The 16563-nt window shown below is 38.3% G+C and overlaps 1 protein-coding gene across 1 annotated transcript; it reads left to right on the top strand.

The window, feature by feature from the left end:
- Window positions 1–356: 356 nt before the first annotated feature.
- vps26b.L (VPS26 retromer complex component B L homeolog) lies at window positions 357–15008 on the top strand. Its single transcript, NM_001094031.1, has 6 exons — window positions 357–687; window positions 8478–8634; window positions 9406–9570; window positions 12140–12315; window positions 12495–12637; window positions 13386–15008. The coding sequence occupies exons 1-6, from the start codon at window positions 465–467 to the stop codon at window positions 13533–13535; spliced, it is 1014 nt and encodes a 337-aa protein (NP_001087500.1). The 5' UTR covers window positions 357–464; the 3' UTR covers window positions 13536–15008.
- The last annotated feature ends 1555 nt before the right edge of the window (window positions 15009–16563 follow it).

The following is a 16563-nucleotide window of genomic DNA, read 5'->3' as shown; positions in this document are numbered from 1 at the left end:
TCATCTCAGAACGCCAGGAGTCAATAAAAGAACTAACAAATGGAACGTGATACGTAATGGGAAATTAGGTACTCATGCCGCCATGTTATTTACTGGTATACGTTCTACGCAAGCGCCAAAAATGACAGGCGCCATTAACCAATATGGCGAAATTCAGACGTACTTCTGATGTGCCGTACAAATATCAAATGCAATTTCGCTCGGCTTGCGCTTTACTTGCGTTTCAGCGTGACAGCCATCTTGGATTCTGGCAGATGTTGCATTTTGCGCTTGCGTATAATGTTTGCCTGTTTCCTCAGCTGCTTTATGCGGCTGTGTATTCTACGTGGGTACCAGGTAACAGAGGCCGGGAGCTACGGAATTATTTGCTAAGATTATCCAACCATCATCTTGCTTGTATTCCCCGCTCTGCCGTAGCGGCTACGAAGAGTTCACTTCGTCTCTTCTCTGCCTGAGCCTTCGCAATGAGCTTCTTTGGCTTTGGGCCGGCTGCGGAGCTGGACATTGCTCTGACAGATGGGGAGAGCCGCCGGCGGGCGGAGCATAAAACGGAGGACGGCAAGAAAGAGAAGTACTTTCTGTTCTACGATGGGGAGACCGTGTCCGGTCGAGTTACTGTCAATCTCCGAAACCCGGGCAAAAGGCTGGAGCACCAGGGGCTGAAAATAGAGTTCATAGGGCAAATCGGTGAGCTGAGTGCGTGGATCTTTGCTACCAACGTGGTAATAGCCGACGTGAATGGTATAGGCAGGGGTTTGGGGCATAACATTTATGCAGAATGGGATAACAACCAGCTATTTCTTCTCGTTGTGCGTATGTATGTGCATTATACATTAATCATTGGCCTTTTTATGATGGGCTGAAATACCCACTCTTGTCCATAACTGCTAGAGACCTGCCAAAAGTGTGGCACAACCTGGGAATTCAGGGAGCAGGAAGGGAGGGCTTTTACAGAAATATTCAATAAATCCGCCTGAAATGCTACTTTTTAAAGCACAATTCTTCTATATCTAAATGAGTGTAACACACTGGTACATTCTTATTTTTTACACAAAATGTCTTCTTTAAAGAGAGCTGAGATCAGCTTAACAGTCCCAGCAACCACCATAAAGCGTATATCAGCAAGTCTTTATTTGTGCTTGGTGTATCAACGCGTTTCGGCTCATCTGGAGCCGTTGTCCAATTTTGTTTAGCAACCAGCAAATTGCTACGTGATTGGTGAGTGCCGATAAATTCTATGTGTGTGTATAGTGTGTATATCTATCTATCCATCCATCCATCCATCCATCCATCCATCCATCCATCCATCCATCCATCCATCCCGTATATACTCGAGTATAAGCCGAGTTTTTCAGCACCCAAAATGTGCTGAAAAACTCTACCTCGGCTTATACTCGAGTCAATACGTGAAAGGCTGCGCTTCAGGAGCTCCTGCTCTCTCACCCATATCCTGGCGGAAGTCCGCTTCTCTGATGGCTTCAGTGCGTCATCAGGTAGCGCGGATGTCTCCTGGCAAGTGCGTGTGACGCGGGAGGTGTCGTATTGTGGCTGTTTAATGAGACGGAGGGGGGGGAGACTGAGCAGGGAGAGGAGTCCATTCCGGGAATGGATGGGACACAGTAAGCGACGAGGAATCCCTTAGCACTTCCCTGGCATCACTTCTCCCCTTGGCTGCACGCTGTGTGTGTGGTGGGATTTGATGTGGAGCTGGGACAGACCGTGGAGGTGAGTGTGTGCGGAGTAGAACTTGCTGAAACTTTCCTGTCATATCTGGTCTGGCCACACAACTATGTTCAACCTCATTCTCTCCAGCCCTCCTTCAGCTTCAGCCCCCACTGTGCGCAGTTCACTGGCTTGTAGTTCACTGGCTTGTAGTTCGCTGGCACCTGCACACAGTCGGTATCAGGTGTGTGTGTTCTGCTGAAGATGTCCTAAAATGCATTTCTCACCCTAGGCTTATACTCGAGTCAATACGTTTTCCTAGTTTTTGTAGGTAAAATTAGGTACCTCGGCTTATACTCGGGTCAGCTTATACTCAAGTATATACGAGATATATATATACAGTGCAGAAGAACGTCACTCACAGGACTCGCCGAATCAATCTTCCAAATCTTTATTTTTCTCAATGTTTCAGTCCCCAACAGGTTGCACTGTAGCTTAAGTTGGGCATTAAGGGGTTTCATTGGTTCTTTTAAAAGAGTACAATCCAGATATGAGGTACCAAAAAAGGTATGAAATCTGTAAAACTCCCAATAGGTGAAAAGACCCACCAATAGTAAATGCAGTAGTAAAAGTAGTTTTAAAATGTAAAAATGTTTATTAGGACATGTGTGTCCTAACTCGCTTCATGCCAAATGGGCACTTACTTCTTTGCTTATGTCTACCTAGACACTTTTACATGCAAGTCATTCCTGGCCCCAGGTAGGCAGCCCCTAGCCAATAGGAATGAAAGTGTCCTGTTGGTATGACGATGATTCATTCCTCTGTGTAATTTATTCTCAATAGAGCTTCTGGCAGCATTTGAGCGGGCGCAACCAGAGTGAAGCGAGTTGCAAGAAAAAACATATTACTGTAAAGGCAGATGCTCGTGGACTTTTTCTGTGCTTTAAGTTTGTGTGATGTATGCAATGACGCCCTCCTGTCAGGAATTTACAGTGCATGTGAATTAGCGTTTAATAAAAGAAGCAAACAGCTAATTCTTTACAAAAATGGCGGTGGCATTTTCAGAAACAGGTTGGAAGGTGCAGACATATTACTATTATTATTAACATGTATTTATATAGCGCCAACATATTGCGTAGCACTGTAAAGTAAATGTGATTATACAACTACATCACATGAATTACATACATAGAATATATGGAGTAACAAACATCACAATCAATACAGGTACAAAAAGGTGAGGAAGGCCCTATGCATAGGCTTACAGTCTAAAGGGAAGGGAGTAATACACAAGGTGTGGGATTGGGCAAGATCGAATTAAGTGGGTGAGAAATGTGGTATTGTATGTGGGGTTGCGTTTGGTAGTTAAGCAGAGTGAGGGTAGGCTTCTCGAAAGAAGTGCGTTTTCAGAGATTTCTTGAAAGCAGAAAGGTTGGGAGAAAGTCGGACAGACCGTGGGAGAGCGTTCCAGAGGAGGGGTGCAGGCCTTGCAAAGTCTTGAATGCGAGCATGTGAGGAGGTAATGAGAGAAGAGTTGAGTAGTAGGTCAGTAGAGGAGCATAGTAAGCGAGTGGGTGAGTATATAGAGATGAGTTCAGAGATGTAGGGTGGGGGAGAGTTATGAAGTGCTTTGAAAGTCAGTGTCATTAATTTGAATTTGATTCTGAAAGGTAATAGAAGCCAGTGCAGGGATTGACAGAATGGCAAGGCAGAGGAGGAGCGGTTGCTGAGGTGTATGAGCCTGGCAGCAGTGTTCATTATGGACTGGAGAGGTGACAGTCTCTGGAGGGGGAGGCCAATTAAAAGAGAGTTACAGTAGTCTAGACGCGATATGATGAGAGAGTGAATAAGAATTTTGGCAGCGTCTTGGGTGATAAATGATCGTATTTTGGATATGTTCCTTAGGTGGAAGTGACATGATTTAATAAGTGACTGGATATGAGGAGTGAATGACAGGGCAGAATCTAGGATAACCCCAAGGCACCGGGCCTGGGGAGAGCGGGTGATAGTGGAATCGTTAACTATGATGGATGCTACTGGTGTTAGTTGGAGGAAAGAGAACCATTTCAGTTTTAGAGAGGTTTAATTTAAGGTAGCGTTGCGACATCCAGGTAGAGATAGCGGACAGGCAGGAGGAGACGTGTTGGTCTCGGTTCGGCCCGCACATCACATCACTAATACCTATACAGACCTACCTATACAGACCTATCTATACACTCATATATATAAAAACAAAAAAGAAGGTCAGCACTCACAGGTCTTAAAAATATCAAATAATAAATTTATTTAGGAACTATGGACTAACGTTTCAGCCCCACTCGGGGCCTTTCTCAAAGGGTGGGGCCGAAAAGTTAGTCCATAGTTCCTAAATAAATTTTGCATAAACCCTTATTTGCATATGCAAATTAGGTGCAGGAAGGGAGATCATTTAACTTTCTGTCACAAAACATGGAAGTAAAAAAATGTTCCCCTTCCCATCCCTAATTTGCATATTCAAATTAGGATTCGGTTTGGTATTGGGCTGAATCTTTCATGAAGGATACAGCCAAAATAGTGGATTCATTGAATCCCTAATATATACACACATACCTATACTAAACTGACTGTTGATATTGAGATCATTATAGCCTTGGATGTTGATTGACTGACAGGTTAGACTGTTGCTGACTGACTGAGAGATGCAAAGGAGGAAGCAGTATTCTTTGTTTACTAAAGACCTTTACAGATTACGGTATGTTTTTGGCTGAATGTTGTACATCCTATCTTTTTAGCCAGTTTTATCTTTACACTGAATTGTTCATTTAATGCCATTAATAGAATCTGCCATCACAACCTCACTGTGAAGAGCTGTTTTCACTGCTTCAAATGAAGCAAAGTTCCTCAAATCAAAAGGGGTGGTTCTCTGTTTTGTTCTTTGTGAAATAGATTCTCTGCTATCTGTAACTGATAATGATCTGATTACTAAAGAGTAATCATGTCCCTTCGCAAGCGCCTTTTCTCCAGAAAAAATAACCCCAGCCATGACAATCTTTCCTCATAGTTTGATTTTTCCAACCCGTTTCCCAGTTTAGTTGTCCGTCACTGCACCCTGTCCAGCTCATTAAAAGAAAAGGGGACCCAAAACTGCACTGTTGCACCCTGTCCAGCTCATTAAAAGAAAAGGGGACCCAAAACTGCACTGTATACTCAAGATGAGGTTTTACCAGGCATCTAAAAAGAGGCAAAAATATGTATCCATTGCATTTTTTATAGTTATTAAACCTAGGAGGAATATCTTACAGATGTGTATTGTAAATACAGGATACATAAGGGTGTGTCATCTATTTCCTTTTATTGTTTTAAAGTGTTTAGTTTTTGCTGAACTCTTGGGGGGAATACATATAAAAATAATCCTCATGTAAGGTTAGAAAAGAGTTTTTTAGCTACTTGAGCATGCAGTAGCCCAACTGCTTGCACAACATAGATAATAGTCACATGCTGAGAGTATCCCAGGGCTGGAGAAGGCTCACATATTGTGCTTGTACACCAGAGAGCTCTGAAAATAGCACAGGACTAAGAGCAGATATGGTATTTAGTAGGTCAGAAGAGCAAATAGACCTGAATATGCCATTTTCTGCAAATGTTTCCATGCAGGTTACAGCCACTTGACACAGATGCATGGAAATAGACATTTTCCCCAGTGTGCTAGAAACAAAATATATGGAAGTGCCATAATGCATATGGAAACTGTAGTTATGTATATTCATTGTGTTTTCACATAAACTTATTTAGAATTATATGTTAATTATACTGTCCTTTCAATGTAAAGACAAACTTAGCATTTGTTAATTTTGTTGTTATGCCTTTTCCTTGTAAATTGAATACAGGTGTGGGATCCATTATCCAGCAACCCATAATCCAGAAAGCTCCGAAATACGGGAAGGCCATCTCCCATAGACTCCATTATAATCAAATAATTCACATTTTTTAAAAATATTTCCTTTTTCTCTGTAATAATAAAACAGTACCTTGTACTTGATCCCGACTAAATGATAGTTAATCCTTATTGAAGGCAAAACAATCCTATTGGGTTTACTAAATGTTTAAATTACTTTTTACTAGACTTAAAGGGGCTGTTCACCTTTCAGTAAACTTTTAATATGATGTAGAGAATGATATTCTGAGAAAATTTGATTGATTTAAATTTTTTGTTATTTGTGGTTTTTGAGTTATTTAGGTTTTTAATTTAGCAGCTCTCCAGTTTACAATTTCAGCAATCTGGTTGCTAGGTTACTCTAGGATAGGACCTGAATTTAAATATGAGCAATAAAACGTGGCATTAACTAAACATTGGTAACGTTACTGAGCATTTGTTATTAGATGGGGTCAGTGACTCCCATTTGAAAGATAATTAAATATAAATAATTAAACTATAAAACAAGCATAAATGAAGACCAATTGAAAAGTTGCTTTGAATTTGATATTTTATAACATACTAAAAATGAATTTAAAGGTGAAGCACCTAGGGAAACCCAAATTACGAAAACTCCAGGCCAAGAGCATTCTGGATTACAGTACCCATATTTGTAGTTGCATTATTGTTCTTTCCTTTGCTTATACTTCATTTTAATTTTTTTTGCCTATATTTCCTTTTATTGTTGTTCAAATGCTTTCATGTGCCAACTTCTTCATTCTCATTCTCTTCTTCATAAGCACACACCAGAGCAGAAAAGTTAACATTTGCCTAAATCGTGGCTGCGGAGTTGGTGTCTAAATCCAACTCCATATTTGATGGTACCTCCAACTCCAACTGCTCTTTTTTTTTTTGTTAAGGAACAGTAGTACTGAAAACGGAAAGTGTATCAAAGTAATTAAAATATAACGTACTGTTGCTCTACTCTGGTAAAACTGGTAAAAAACACTACTATAGTTTATATAAACAAGCTGGTGTGTAGCCATGGGGCAGCTCTTCAAGCAAGAAAAAATGAGAAAAGGCACAGGTTACATAGCACATAACAGAAAAGCCCTGTCCAATACAATGTTGTTTTATCTGTTATTTATGTGTCCTGTGCAAATATACCACTTTTACCAGTGCATTCTAACAGTTAATTACTTTAAAATGCTTTCATATTTTGGTGTTACTGTTCCTTTAATATACTAATGTATTTTCATGTTAAGTACACACCATACAAGGCATTTTATCACTGACAAAGCTCAAAAATATAAACAGCATCCTTTGGTTATTCTAAACAAAAGTTAAACTGCATAAAACAAAAACAACTGGAAAACCTATAACAATTTATATATTAAATGAACCTGGCATATAGCTGTAGAATAGCTGATACATACAATCCAAATCAACTAAAGTATTGTTCTTAGGATCAAATTGTTCCTGCCATATACTCCTTCATAGAAGCTCTTAAATCTGATTTGATTATTTTCAGTGCTTATATTTATAGTTATTAGTAGTCGGAGTCAGTACATTTTTGGTAATTCCGACTCCAGATACCCAAAATTGCTTACGACTCCGCAGCTCCGGCCTAAATAGGCAATATAAGATTTTAACGCTAAGAAAGTCATTGCATAGATTAAATAGATATTGCATCATTTAAAGGAATTGTTCAGTGTAAAAATAAAAACAGTGTAAATAAATAGGCTGTGCAAAACAAAGAATATTTCTAATATAGTTAGTTAGGCAAAAATGTAATGTATAAAGGCTGGAGTGACTGGGTGTCTTAATAGCCAGAACACTACTCCCTGCTATGAAGTTCTTTTGGTTTCCACTGACTTGAGGGAGGGCCAGAACTGTTTGCTTTTGAATCTGAGCATGTTATGGATCAATTGCAAACTAACTGAACAGTTATGTCCCATGTGGCCCCCCTTCAAGTCACTGACTAACTCAGAGTTAGAGATCTGAAAAGCAGGAAGTTGTGTTCTGTTATGTTACACATCCAGTTACTCCAGCCTTTATACATTACATTTTTTGAAGCATTTTTTATTTTGCACAGCCTATCAATTTACCCAGTTTTTATTTTTAGACCGAACTGTTCCTTTAATGTTCTCAAGTTATTGTTGCTTGCTATGTTATTAATAGCTTCTACTTGGTTACTAACTGTACTGGCATCTCTATGTGTTTGCCATAGAATGTTATCACATGTAACGGTCAGTCGGATTGAAGTTGCATACAGCGGACTTGAATTTAAAGTGCAAGGTAAATGACAGCGTCCATGATCTCTTAACCAAGTCAGTGTGATGGCTGTTTTGTTACTATTTCCAAGATTTTTTAAGGCTTGGAGACCGTGAGTTTCATAGTCGCTGTATAATATAATCTCGGGGTTTCTCAATGGGTTGCTTCTTTAAGGATGGTGCAAAATATAAATAACCACCTGTATCAGTGAATAGATTCATCATAACATTTCTTTTTACTGATGCAGTGTAAATGATAAATGCCAAAGGTTTTATAAACCTAAAATGAATGAGTGTAGTTCCCCATGCTCTGATTTCAGTAAAATAAACATTACTGGTATATGGGCATACTAAGCTTTAAGCACCACTTTTTACATAAACATTTGGTCAGGTCCCAATCCGCTTATAAAATGGTTATCTATATATATATCTATATCTATCTATCTATATATATATATCTATATATAGATTCTTATATTAGTCACTCTGTGAGCTACCAGCAGTTACCCTAGATTGCTCTTCTTACTGTCCTTCAGGCTGAGTTCTTCTCTTCCCTTATTAAATCTGCCTTAAAATTGTGTTTGAAAACTTATTTTGAAAGTCTTTTGACCCAGTCTTATCATACCCATGTTTTTTTTTTTTTCTTTCAGAGTTGTATTATGATCGTGGAAATCACCACGAGTTTGTATCTTTAGTGAAGGATTTGGCTCGACCTGGAGAGATTTCTCAGTCTCAGAGCTTTGACTTTGAATTTACCCACGTGGAAAAGCCCTATGAATCATACACTGGTCAGAATGTTAAATTAAGGTATGGTGATTGTGACTATTTTGTGCTGGTCTGTAACTTGTGTTTTTAGTATGTTTTCAGAAGCAGATGAAGAAAAATTTCTAGGAATTGAGTGGAAGATACAGATATCGCTAATAATACTCCTTTTCATAATGGTTTTATGGAGAAAAATCTATGCATGTGCATCATTGTCTGTACACTGCAAAATGGAAGATAAAGTTCTTTGATACATAAATTATCAGAATTTCTATGAAAATTTATAGTTTCCTGGATGGTCTATCATTCCAATTACAAGGATAGTGGCTTTCACATATCTGTACTTCTGCTATTAACCATAATCATACACTTAGGGGGCAGATTTATCAAAACTTGAGCATAGAGCTTAATAAATTAAAACTCACCCACGTTCTATTCATTCTTTGAGATTTTTAGAACAGTATTAATCAAATGGGGCTAACAGGTAAACATTTTGCCATTTCCTTTGCAGCAAGTCCTCCACCCGGTCCTTGTTTGGGTGATATACATCTATTAAAACCTGGTGAAAGTTATATCGTGAAAGACTCTGAGTGACTTACTTCATTTTGTGTACATCACTGCAGTCAAATACAATTTACATTCATTTTTATAATGAATTTGTATTTGACTGGCTTACCATTTGCTCATGTGCAACTGCAGACTTAACTAATAACATTATTTTCACTTGGTTTGTTTGGCTCTTGCAACACTGTGCAGTATTCATAGAATCTGTAAACGTTATGTTGGAGCTTACCATATCCGTGTTACCTTATTCAGGTATTTCTTGCGTGCAACTCTCAGTCGCCGTCTTAATGATGTTGTAAAGGAAATGGATATTGTTGTTCATACCTTAAGCACTTACCCAGAGCTAAATTCTTCAATCAAGATGGAGGTTGGTATTGAGGATTGTCTTCACATTGAGTTTGAGTACAACAAGTCCAAGTAAGTATGAGTAGGAAACTGATATTTAATGGTCTGCATTTTCTCTAAATCCAAGGGTTAATTCTGTCTGAAGATGATAGATCCGTTGTGCAAAGTAGTGTAGATTTATGAAACATGAATAAGTCTATTGTGAAAATTCTGTTTCATTTCTTGAAAGAGTTGTGATTTTCATGGTACTCCTGTCCTTGTTTTTCAACTTTATGGACTTAGATCTAGAGTAGTGTTACCCAACCAGTGGCTATGTTTCTCACCAACCCTTGAATGTTGCTCCTAGTGGCCTCAAAGCAGGTGTTTATTTTTTAATTCCTGGTTTGGAGGCAAGTTTTGGTTACATTGGTTACATAAAAACCACGTTTACTGCCAATCATAGCCTTTATTTGGCACCCCAGGATCTATAGTAATAATCACAAAAGAATCAGGACCGGTGTTTGTTTACAACCAACATATTCACGCCACTGTACAATTTAAGGGGAAGATTTATTAAAGTGTAAGATTAAAAGTTTAAAAGAAAAACTGACCCACTTTCTGTTCAGTCCTATGGGATTTTTACAAGCGTATTTATTAAATGGAGAATTCTAACGTTTATAACCAAGTAAAGTAACCCCCCTTCAGTAGTGATTCAACAATCCAACAAGCGCGAGAAGAGTTATATACAATTGAATAACCTAAAGTGCTAAATGCTGAATCAATTAATCGTGAATCAATAATATACTATGTTACTATATATAGATGTTATCTGATTCTTTTAAAATCAGTTATGAAATGACACTATAATTTTAAATAAATTGGAATTAAAAAGCAATTGATGAAATTATATATATGTGCAAAAAAGTGCAGAGTGCTAAATTAATTAATCATCAATTAAGTATCTTTTATACTGTGAATAAATCAAATGTCTGATTCATTCAAATGAATCAAATTATATTATTGCTGTTATTAATCATGAATTAAAAAACAAATTGGTGTACCGATGCTGTGTAAACTGATCCAAACTCAAGTTGAAAAGGAAAATAGAGTAGAGGTGGAGCTGTCTTGATTGCTACTAACTAATATTTATTCTAAACCCTGGGACACCACACAAGGTAGAAGGCAGGACACTGGGGACCATGATCACTATTTTTACCTTCCCTATCTATTGTGGAGATAAACTATCTTCCCTATAAGACCACAAATCCACTGCACCTTGGATAGAATAAGAATCAGTGAGAAACAGTGTTGCGCGTGATATAAACACCAACCCCTGTATATCTATTGAATAGTACCAGAATATTTAAAACTCTTAAAGGAACAGTCCAGTGTAAAAATAAAAACAGGAGAAATAGATAGGCTATGCAAAATAAAATATGTTTCTAATAGTAGTTAGCAAAAATGTAATCTATAAAGGCTGGAGTGACTGGATGTCTAATATACGTAATAACCAGAATTCAACTTGCTTTTCAGATCTTTAACTCTGAGTTAGACAGCGACTTGAAGGGGGACCACACAGGACATAACTGTTCAGTGAGTTTGCAATTGATTCAGTTCAGATTCAAAAGCAACAGTTATGGCCCATGTGCCCTCCCTGAGGTCACTGTTTGGTTACTGGCTGGTAACCAGTCAGTGGAAACCAAGAGAGCTGCAAAGCAGGAAGTAGTGTTCTGTTATGTATATTTTTCATTTTGCACAGCCTATCCATTTACCCAGTTTTTATTTTTATACTGAACAATTACTTTAAAAGAAATTGTATACATTTTGGAGGTAGTACCGACACACGTTTCGAGGCAAATTCTAACATTCACCCATTGATAAATGCACTTCAGTAAAATCCATTTGGTATGAATAGAACCCTAATCTCACACTTTGATAAATCTGCCCATATAAGTGTATACTTTAAACATAAATACATAAAAAAATGGATTGATACAGGAGCTAAAGAGGGCCCTTCATTCAATCACGATTAGCTATTAATAATGGGGTATTGTTTTGGTCTCTATGGGGGTTATGTAATAAAAGGCCCTACGTTTGCCCAGGAGCAGTAACCTATAGCAACCAATCGGAAGGTAGCATTTCCTGGTCACCTGTTTAAAAGCAAACCTCTTATTGGTTGCTATGGCTTGCTGCTCCTGGGCAAACTTAGTGCCATATATTTCATATGGGGGTAAATGTGCTAGTGGGTGCTGACTTCTACACCTTTTGAGCAGCCTGTTCACCTGTCTGAGGGCATCTTTATAGACCTTTGCTCGTGGATCACCTGGCTACATCCTGCTCACATTAAATCTGGCTTGTTCAAATTGTGACTGAAATATTACGATCATGTGTGCGACTCACCAAAGGAACTACAGTTTAATTTATTATGCAACAGGGAGCAATCAGCCAACCACTGATCTGATTTAGTGTTTGTTTAATGGGTATTTATTGTTACTGTGTCTTAAACTCTGATAAATCTTGTGGGAAAGGGCTATCAAAATTTATAAAGCAGTTTTTTTTTTTTTTACATACTCTTAACAGCAGTGTGGAATTTTGTATATACGGTGTGATGGCAAAACTCCTAAAGGTTTGAGACAAAATGAACAACCTACATTTGTTTCAGATATCACCTCAAAGATGTCATTGTGGGAAAAATATATTTCCTCCTTGTACGAATTAAGATTAAGCACATGGAAATAGATATAATTAAGAGGGAAACTACAGGAACCGGACCAAATGTTTACCACGAAAATGACACAATTGCCAAGTATGAGATCATGGATGGTGCGCCAGTAAGAGGTGAGTGATTGTAGCAAGCAAGAAAAACAGGATCCCCTTCCACCGTGGTTCATTTCTGTGATTCAGAATAGTTTATAATCCTATTATTAATAATTGCTTGCTGTTGTAACAAATATATTGCAGTCACTTTTTTGCTTTAAAATGCATTCCGAATGGTGCTCCATTTTCTTTGTCTGTAGGGGAATCAATACCTATCCGGCTATTCTTAGCTGGTTATGAACTGACTCCAACTATGAGGGACATCAATAAGAAGTTCAGTGTGCGCTATTACCTAAACCTGGTGCTTATAGATGAGGAGGAAAGGCGTTATTTCAAACAGCAGGTTAGTAGAACTACGGTATGTTTAACATGTTATTAATACTAAACAATAAGATATTCAGCCTTGTGGTAATCCTATATTTATGGCCACATAGTGTATTTTTGTCCTAAAACAAAAAAATAAATTGCATACTGTGTCTCTTTGCAAATTACATTTTGTGATATAAGCAAACATCCACGATGGATGTCACTAGTTTCCTTTTTGGTAGTTCAATGCAATTCTATTCATACGTATCACTATATACAGAGCTTTTTGAATATTATAAGTCCCTGTAGGTCAGGGCCAGACAATGGCGGAACGCAGGCCGAGAATCAGCTGCTCCTGGTCTGCCTGCACCCGGAATCATTGTTTCCAGTAGGGGGCAGGCAGAACACAACATTGTGCTTTTGTGCTAAAATCCGCAAGCAGTTCAAAAGGCTAGGAGGGCAGCGGATTCTCAATGTAATCTATCATCTTGCCCTAGCCGTACCTTCCCAAGGTGTTGATGGAAAGACTTGCACAACAGTCACATTAGTTTCCCTAAGGTAGACCACATCTGAGCCATCTTTTCTCAAATGTATCAATGAGTCACAGAGATTATAAGGAATGGAAAATGTGGTTTCTGTAGCACTTCCAGACTTCACACCAATGATGTGTAAAATTAAAAAGTAAGGTTTATAAGTTTATTTGGCCATTCATTTATACATATTGTAGTGATACAAAGAAGATGGTCATAATCATGTTAGTGACACTTTGCAACTCTTATTTTTAGGAGATTGTGTTATGGCGAAAAGGTGACATTGTAAGAAAGAGTATGTCCCACCAAGCAGCCATTGCCTCTCAGCGATTTGAGGGAACAAGTCACCCAGAGACCAGACCACAACACAGCGGTGCTGCTGCAGTTGAACAAGAGCATGAGTGACATCTTGTCCTAAAACTGGCAGGTCTCACTGTTCAGATATGAATGGACTTCTCCTATTCCACTCACACCCCCGTGCCTAACACCTTGGCACAGACTATCAGTGGTTCATTGCTGGCAAAGGGATGAGACCAGTCTCTCATACCAGGCAAAACAAATCCTCTCTTTGGGCTGCTATTTTACATTCAGCAAAATGGGGGAAGGGCGGAGTATTTGTCCTTTCACATTTTCGTTTTTTTTTTATGCTCTCATTGCCTTATTAGTTTATTAGGCTTATCAGCCTTAAAACCCCAAGGTTTTCAGAGATCGCTCAATTGGGAGAGCAGCAAACAGTATTTTAAATCAGCATTTTTACAAATGAGACATGCCCTCTAATTCTTAGCTTCTGTTTTACAAGTGCTAGGAAAGCACCTTTCTATGCCTGTTCTGCCCACTTTACCCAGTTCTGATCACTCCTGGGGCACCAACAGTCTACATAACCTCTTCATTGTTAGATAGCATAGGATTGTTTAATTATATAAAATCTCAAAATAATTGGTTATGCCAAAATACTGTGTTTCCATTAATATTCCAAATCATTCCAAAATGAAAATGGCATTTTGTTAAGCACGTCTGTTGTCAAGGGACTGGAATATTGGGGAGGGGGGGGGGGCCAGATAATATATTTTTAATGCTTATTCATTTGAATTTACTGGCAAATCCCCTTAAATGTAGAAGCCATGGTGGTTGCTGCAATTGTTTGTCACCAGCCTGAAAAATGGTTACAGCTACTGCATACCATCATCATTATTGACTGGTTTCTATTGGTTGTGCCCTTAGATGCCTTAGATGTGCTGCACTGTTATAGCCATCAGATAATTCATAATGTATTCTTAGTACATATGCAGAACTTTTTGTAACAGAGGCAAAGCAACATCCCACAATTACAATTTGGTCACAATTTTCTGTGAAAGATAGCGAATCAGCCTTGCTTTAACCATTGAAAATATGAATGATCAAATGGATACCTTAAATTGTTTTTATGGACAATGTATTTCACAGTATTTAAATTCTGTATCCGGCACCAATATACAAATGAAAATATATATACATGTTAATGTGAAATGGGTGGGTTCAGATAAAAGAAATTAGCACTTTTTAATTTCCCACTCTGATTTGATGTAGTCACAAGCATCAAACCCACTATCTCTAAATAGAAATATTATTTAAGTGGTCCACACTTATGTGTGCCTCCTTATATAATGCTAAAGTGTTAGCTCTCTGGAGCAGTGCCTGCATCATTTTATAAAGCACTGCATGTTAGTAGTGCTCAAAACTCCAAATCATTTTACATAATTTAGTGATAAGCTCTTCGCTATGGCCACGCCAGAACTTCACATTATCATTCCAGCTGCAGTGTTTTTCATGTGTTTGTGTTTTAAATGTCTGTTTTATGTTGGTTTTATTCGTATCCGATTAAAAAATATTCTCAGTAAACCAGTTTCTCGCTCATTAAATATTTTTTTAAATGATAGATTATAAATAGTCTGTTCGAAGATGAACAACTGTAGCACTGGTTACTAAGACCTGTCATGTCAAATGTATAATGGTCCACCATAAGAGCAACCTCTCATTTATTTTGTCTAGGGGGGCCTATTTATCATGCTGTGTAAATAACATGAGAAAAACATCGCCGGTGATGTTGCCCATAGCAATCAGCAATTGTATTTCAACAGTCACAAGTTAAGGTGGCCATAGACGCAAAGATCCGCTTGTTTGGCGACATCTCCAAATGAGCGGATCTTTCCCTGATATGCCATTAATGAGCATGGCTATATCGGGGGTAATCTGAACGTTTGGCCGAACGATCAGATTACGATGCGCAATGGGCTCCGGCGGGATTGGTCGGGTCAAAATCAAAGCTGTCCGATTGACCAAATGACCGATCTCCGTCGGACGAAAGATGTCGGCACTCTCCACACACGATCTGAAAATAGGATAGGATCTGTGCATCTATGGTTAGAAAACAAAAGTAAAGATCTGATTGGTTGCTATGGGCAACATCGCTGGCTATATATTTCTCCACTGTTTTACACAGCATGATAAATATGCCCCTAGCTGTGTTGCACGCTCTGATGAACAGACTTTTAGAAGGAGAATCAGCAAGTAAGCAAACCATTGGAGTAGAGCTTACTGTTGCCACAATAATACATGCAAGCATTCATTAGTAACATAGGCGCTAAACTGCACTAGTGCAGTTGCCAATAGCAACCAATCGGCATTTTGCTTTAATTTTAAACTTTCTTGAATTTGAACCTTGCTCAAGTGGATAGGTTGGATGGCAGATTGCTCTGATGCCTATATCAAAGCAAGACAAGTATTCAAGACTAGAGTAGTTTTTGAATAGATTCTTGATTTTTTGTTTAAATAGATGTAAAAAGATCCAATGTTTAGATGATATGAGGAAAGAAAGAGAAATCAGGAAGATAAAGAATTGTGAAAGAACATAGCCTACTAAATGGATTTGCATCAACATTTGCAGACATTTTAGGATATTGTACAAAAACAGCATAGTATATTTTAAGTAGCAGCATGTCGATCTATGAAAATATCCAGGTTTATGTCGGGAAACAAGGGCCCAAACTTACAGTCCAGGTAATTGGCCCTTGGAAGTTAATAAACTTGTGTTATGTTCATTCCAATTGGATTCTTAGAACCGTATTTATAAAATGGTGAGTTGTGACTTCCACCCATTAATACAATTCTAAAAATCCCATAAGAATGAATAGAATGTGGGTGAGTTTATATTTAGTAATCTCTAAACTCACATTTTGATAAATCTGTCCCTAGGACAGAAGTGTACAACACAGGCATGGTGTCCTAACAGTAGCCCAGTCCTTGAAATCTGTGAGCATTTTTTTCCCCAATCGAAGTTTTCCAACCGGCAATTCCCTTTAGTGCTGGCTGGTAACAATTTGCCCAGTGTTAGTAAATGGTACCCAGTAAGCCCGCACGAAGGAACTTGTTTGACACTTTTTAAAACTAATTAGAG

The sequence above is a fragment of the Xenopus laevis genome, chromosome 7L (genome assembly GCF_017654675.1).
Source record: "Xenopus laevis strain J_2021 chromosome 7L, Xenopus_laevis_v10.1, whole genome shotgun sequence".
Taxonomy (NCBI): domain Eukaryota; kingdom Metazoa; phylum Chordata; class Amphibia; order Anura; family Pipidae; genus Xenopus; species Xenopus laevis.
The sequence above is the reverse complement of the archived record's forward strand: the minus strand, read 5'-3'. Positions and strand labels throughout refer to the sequence as shown.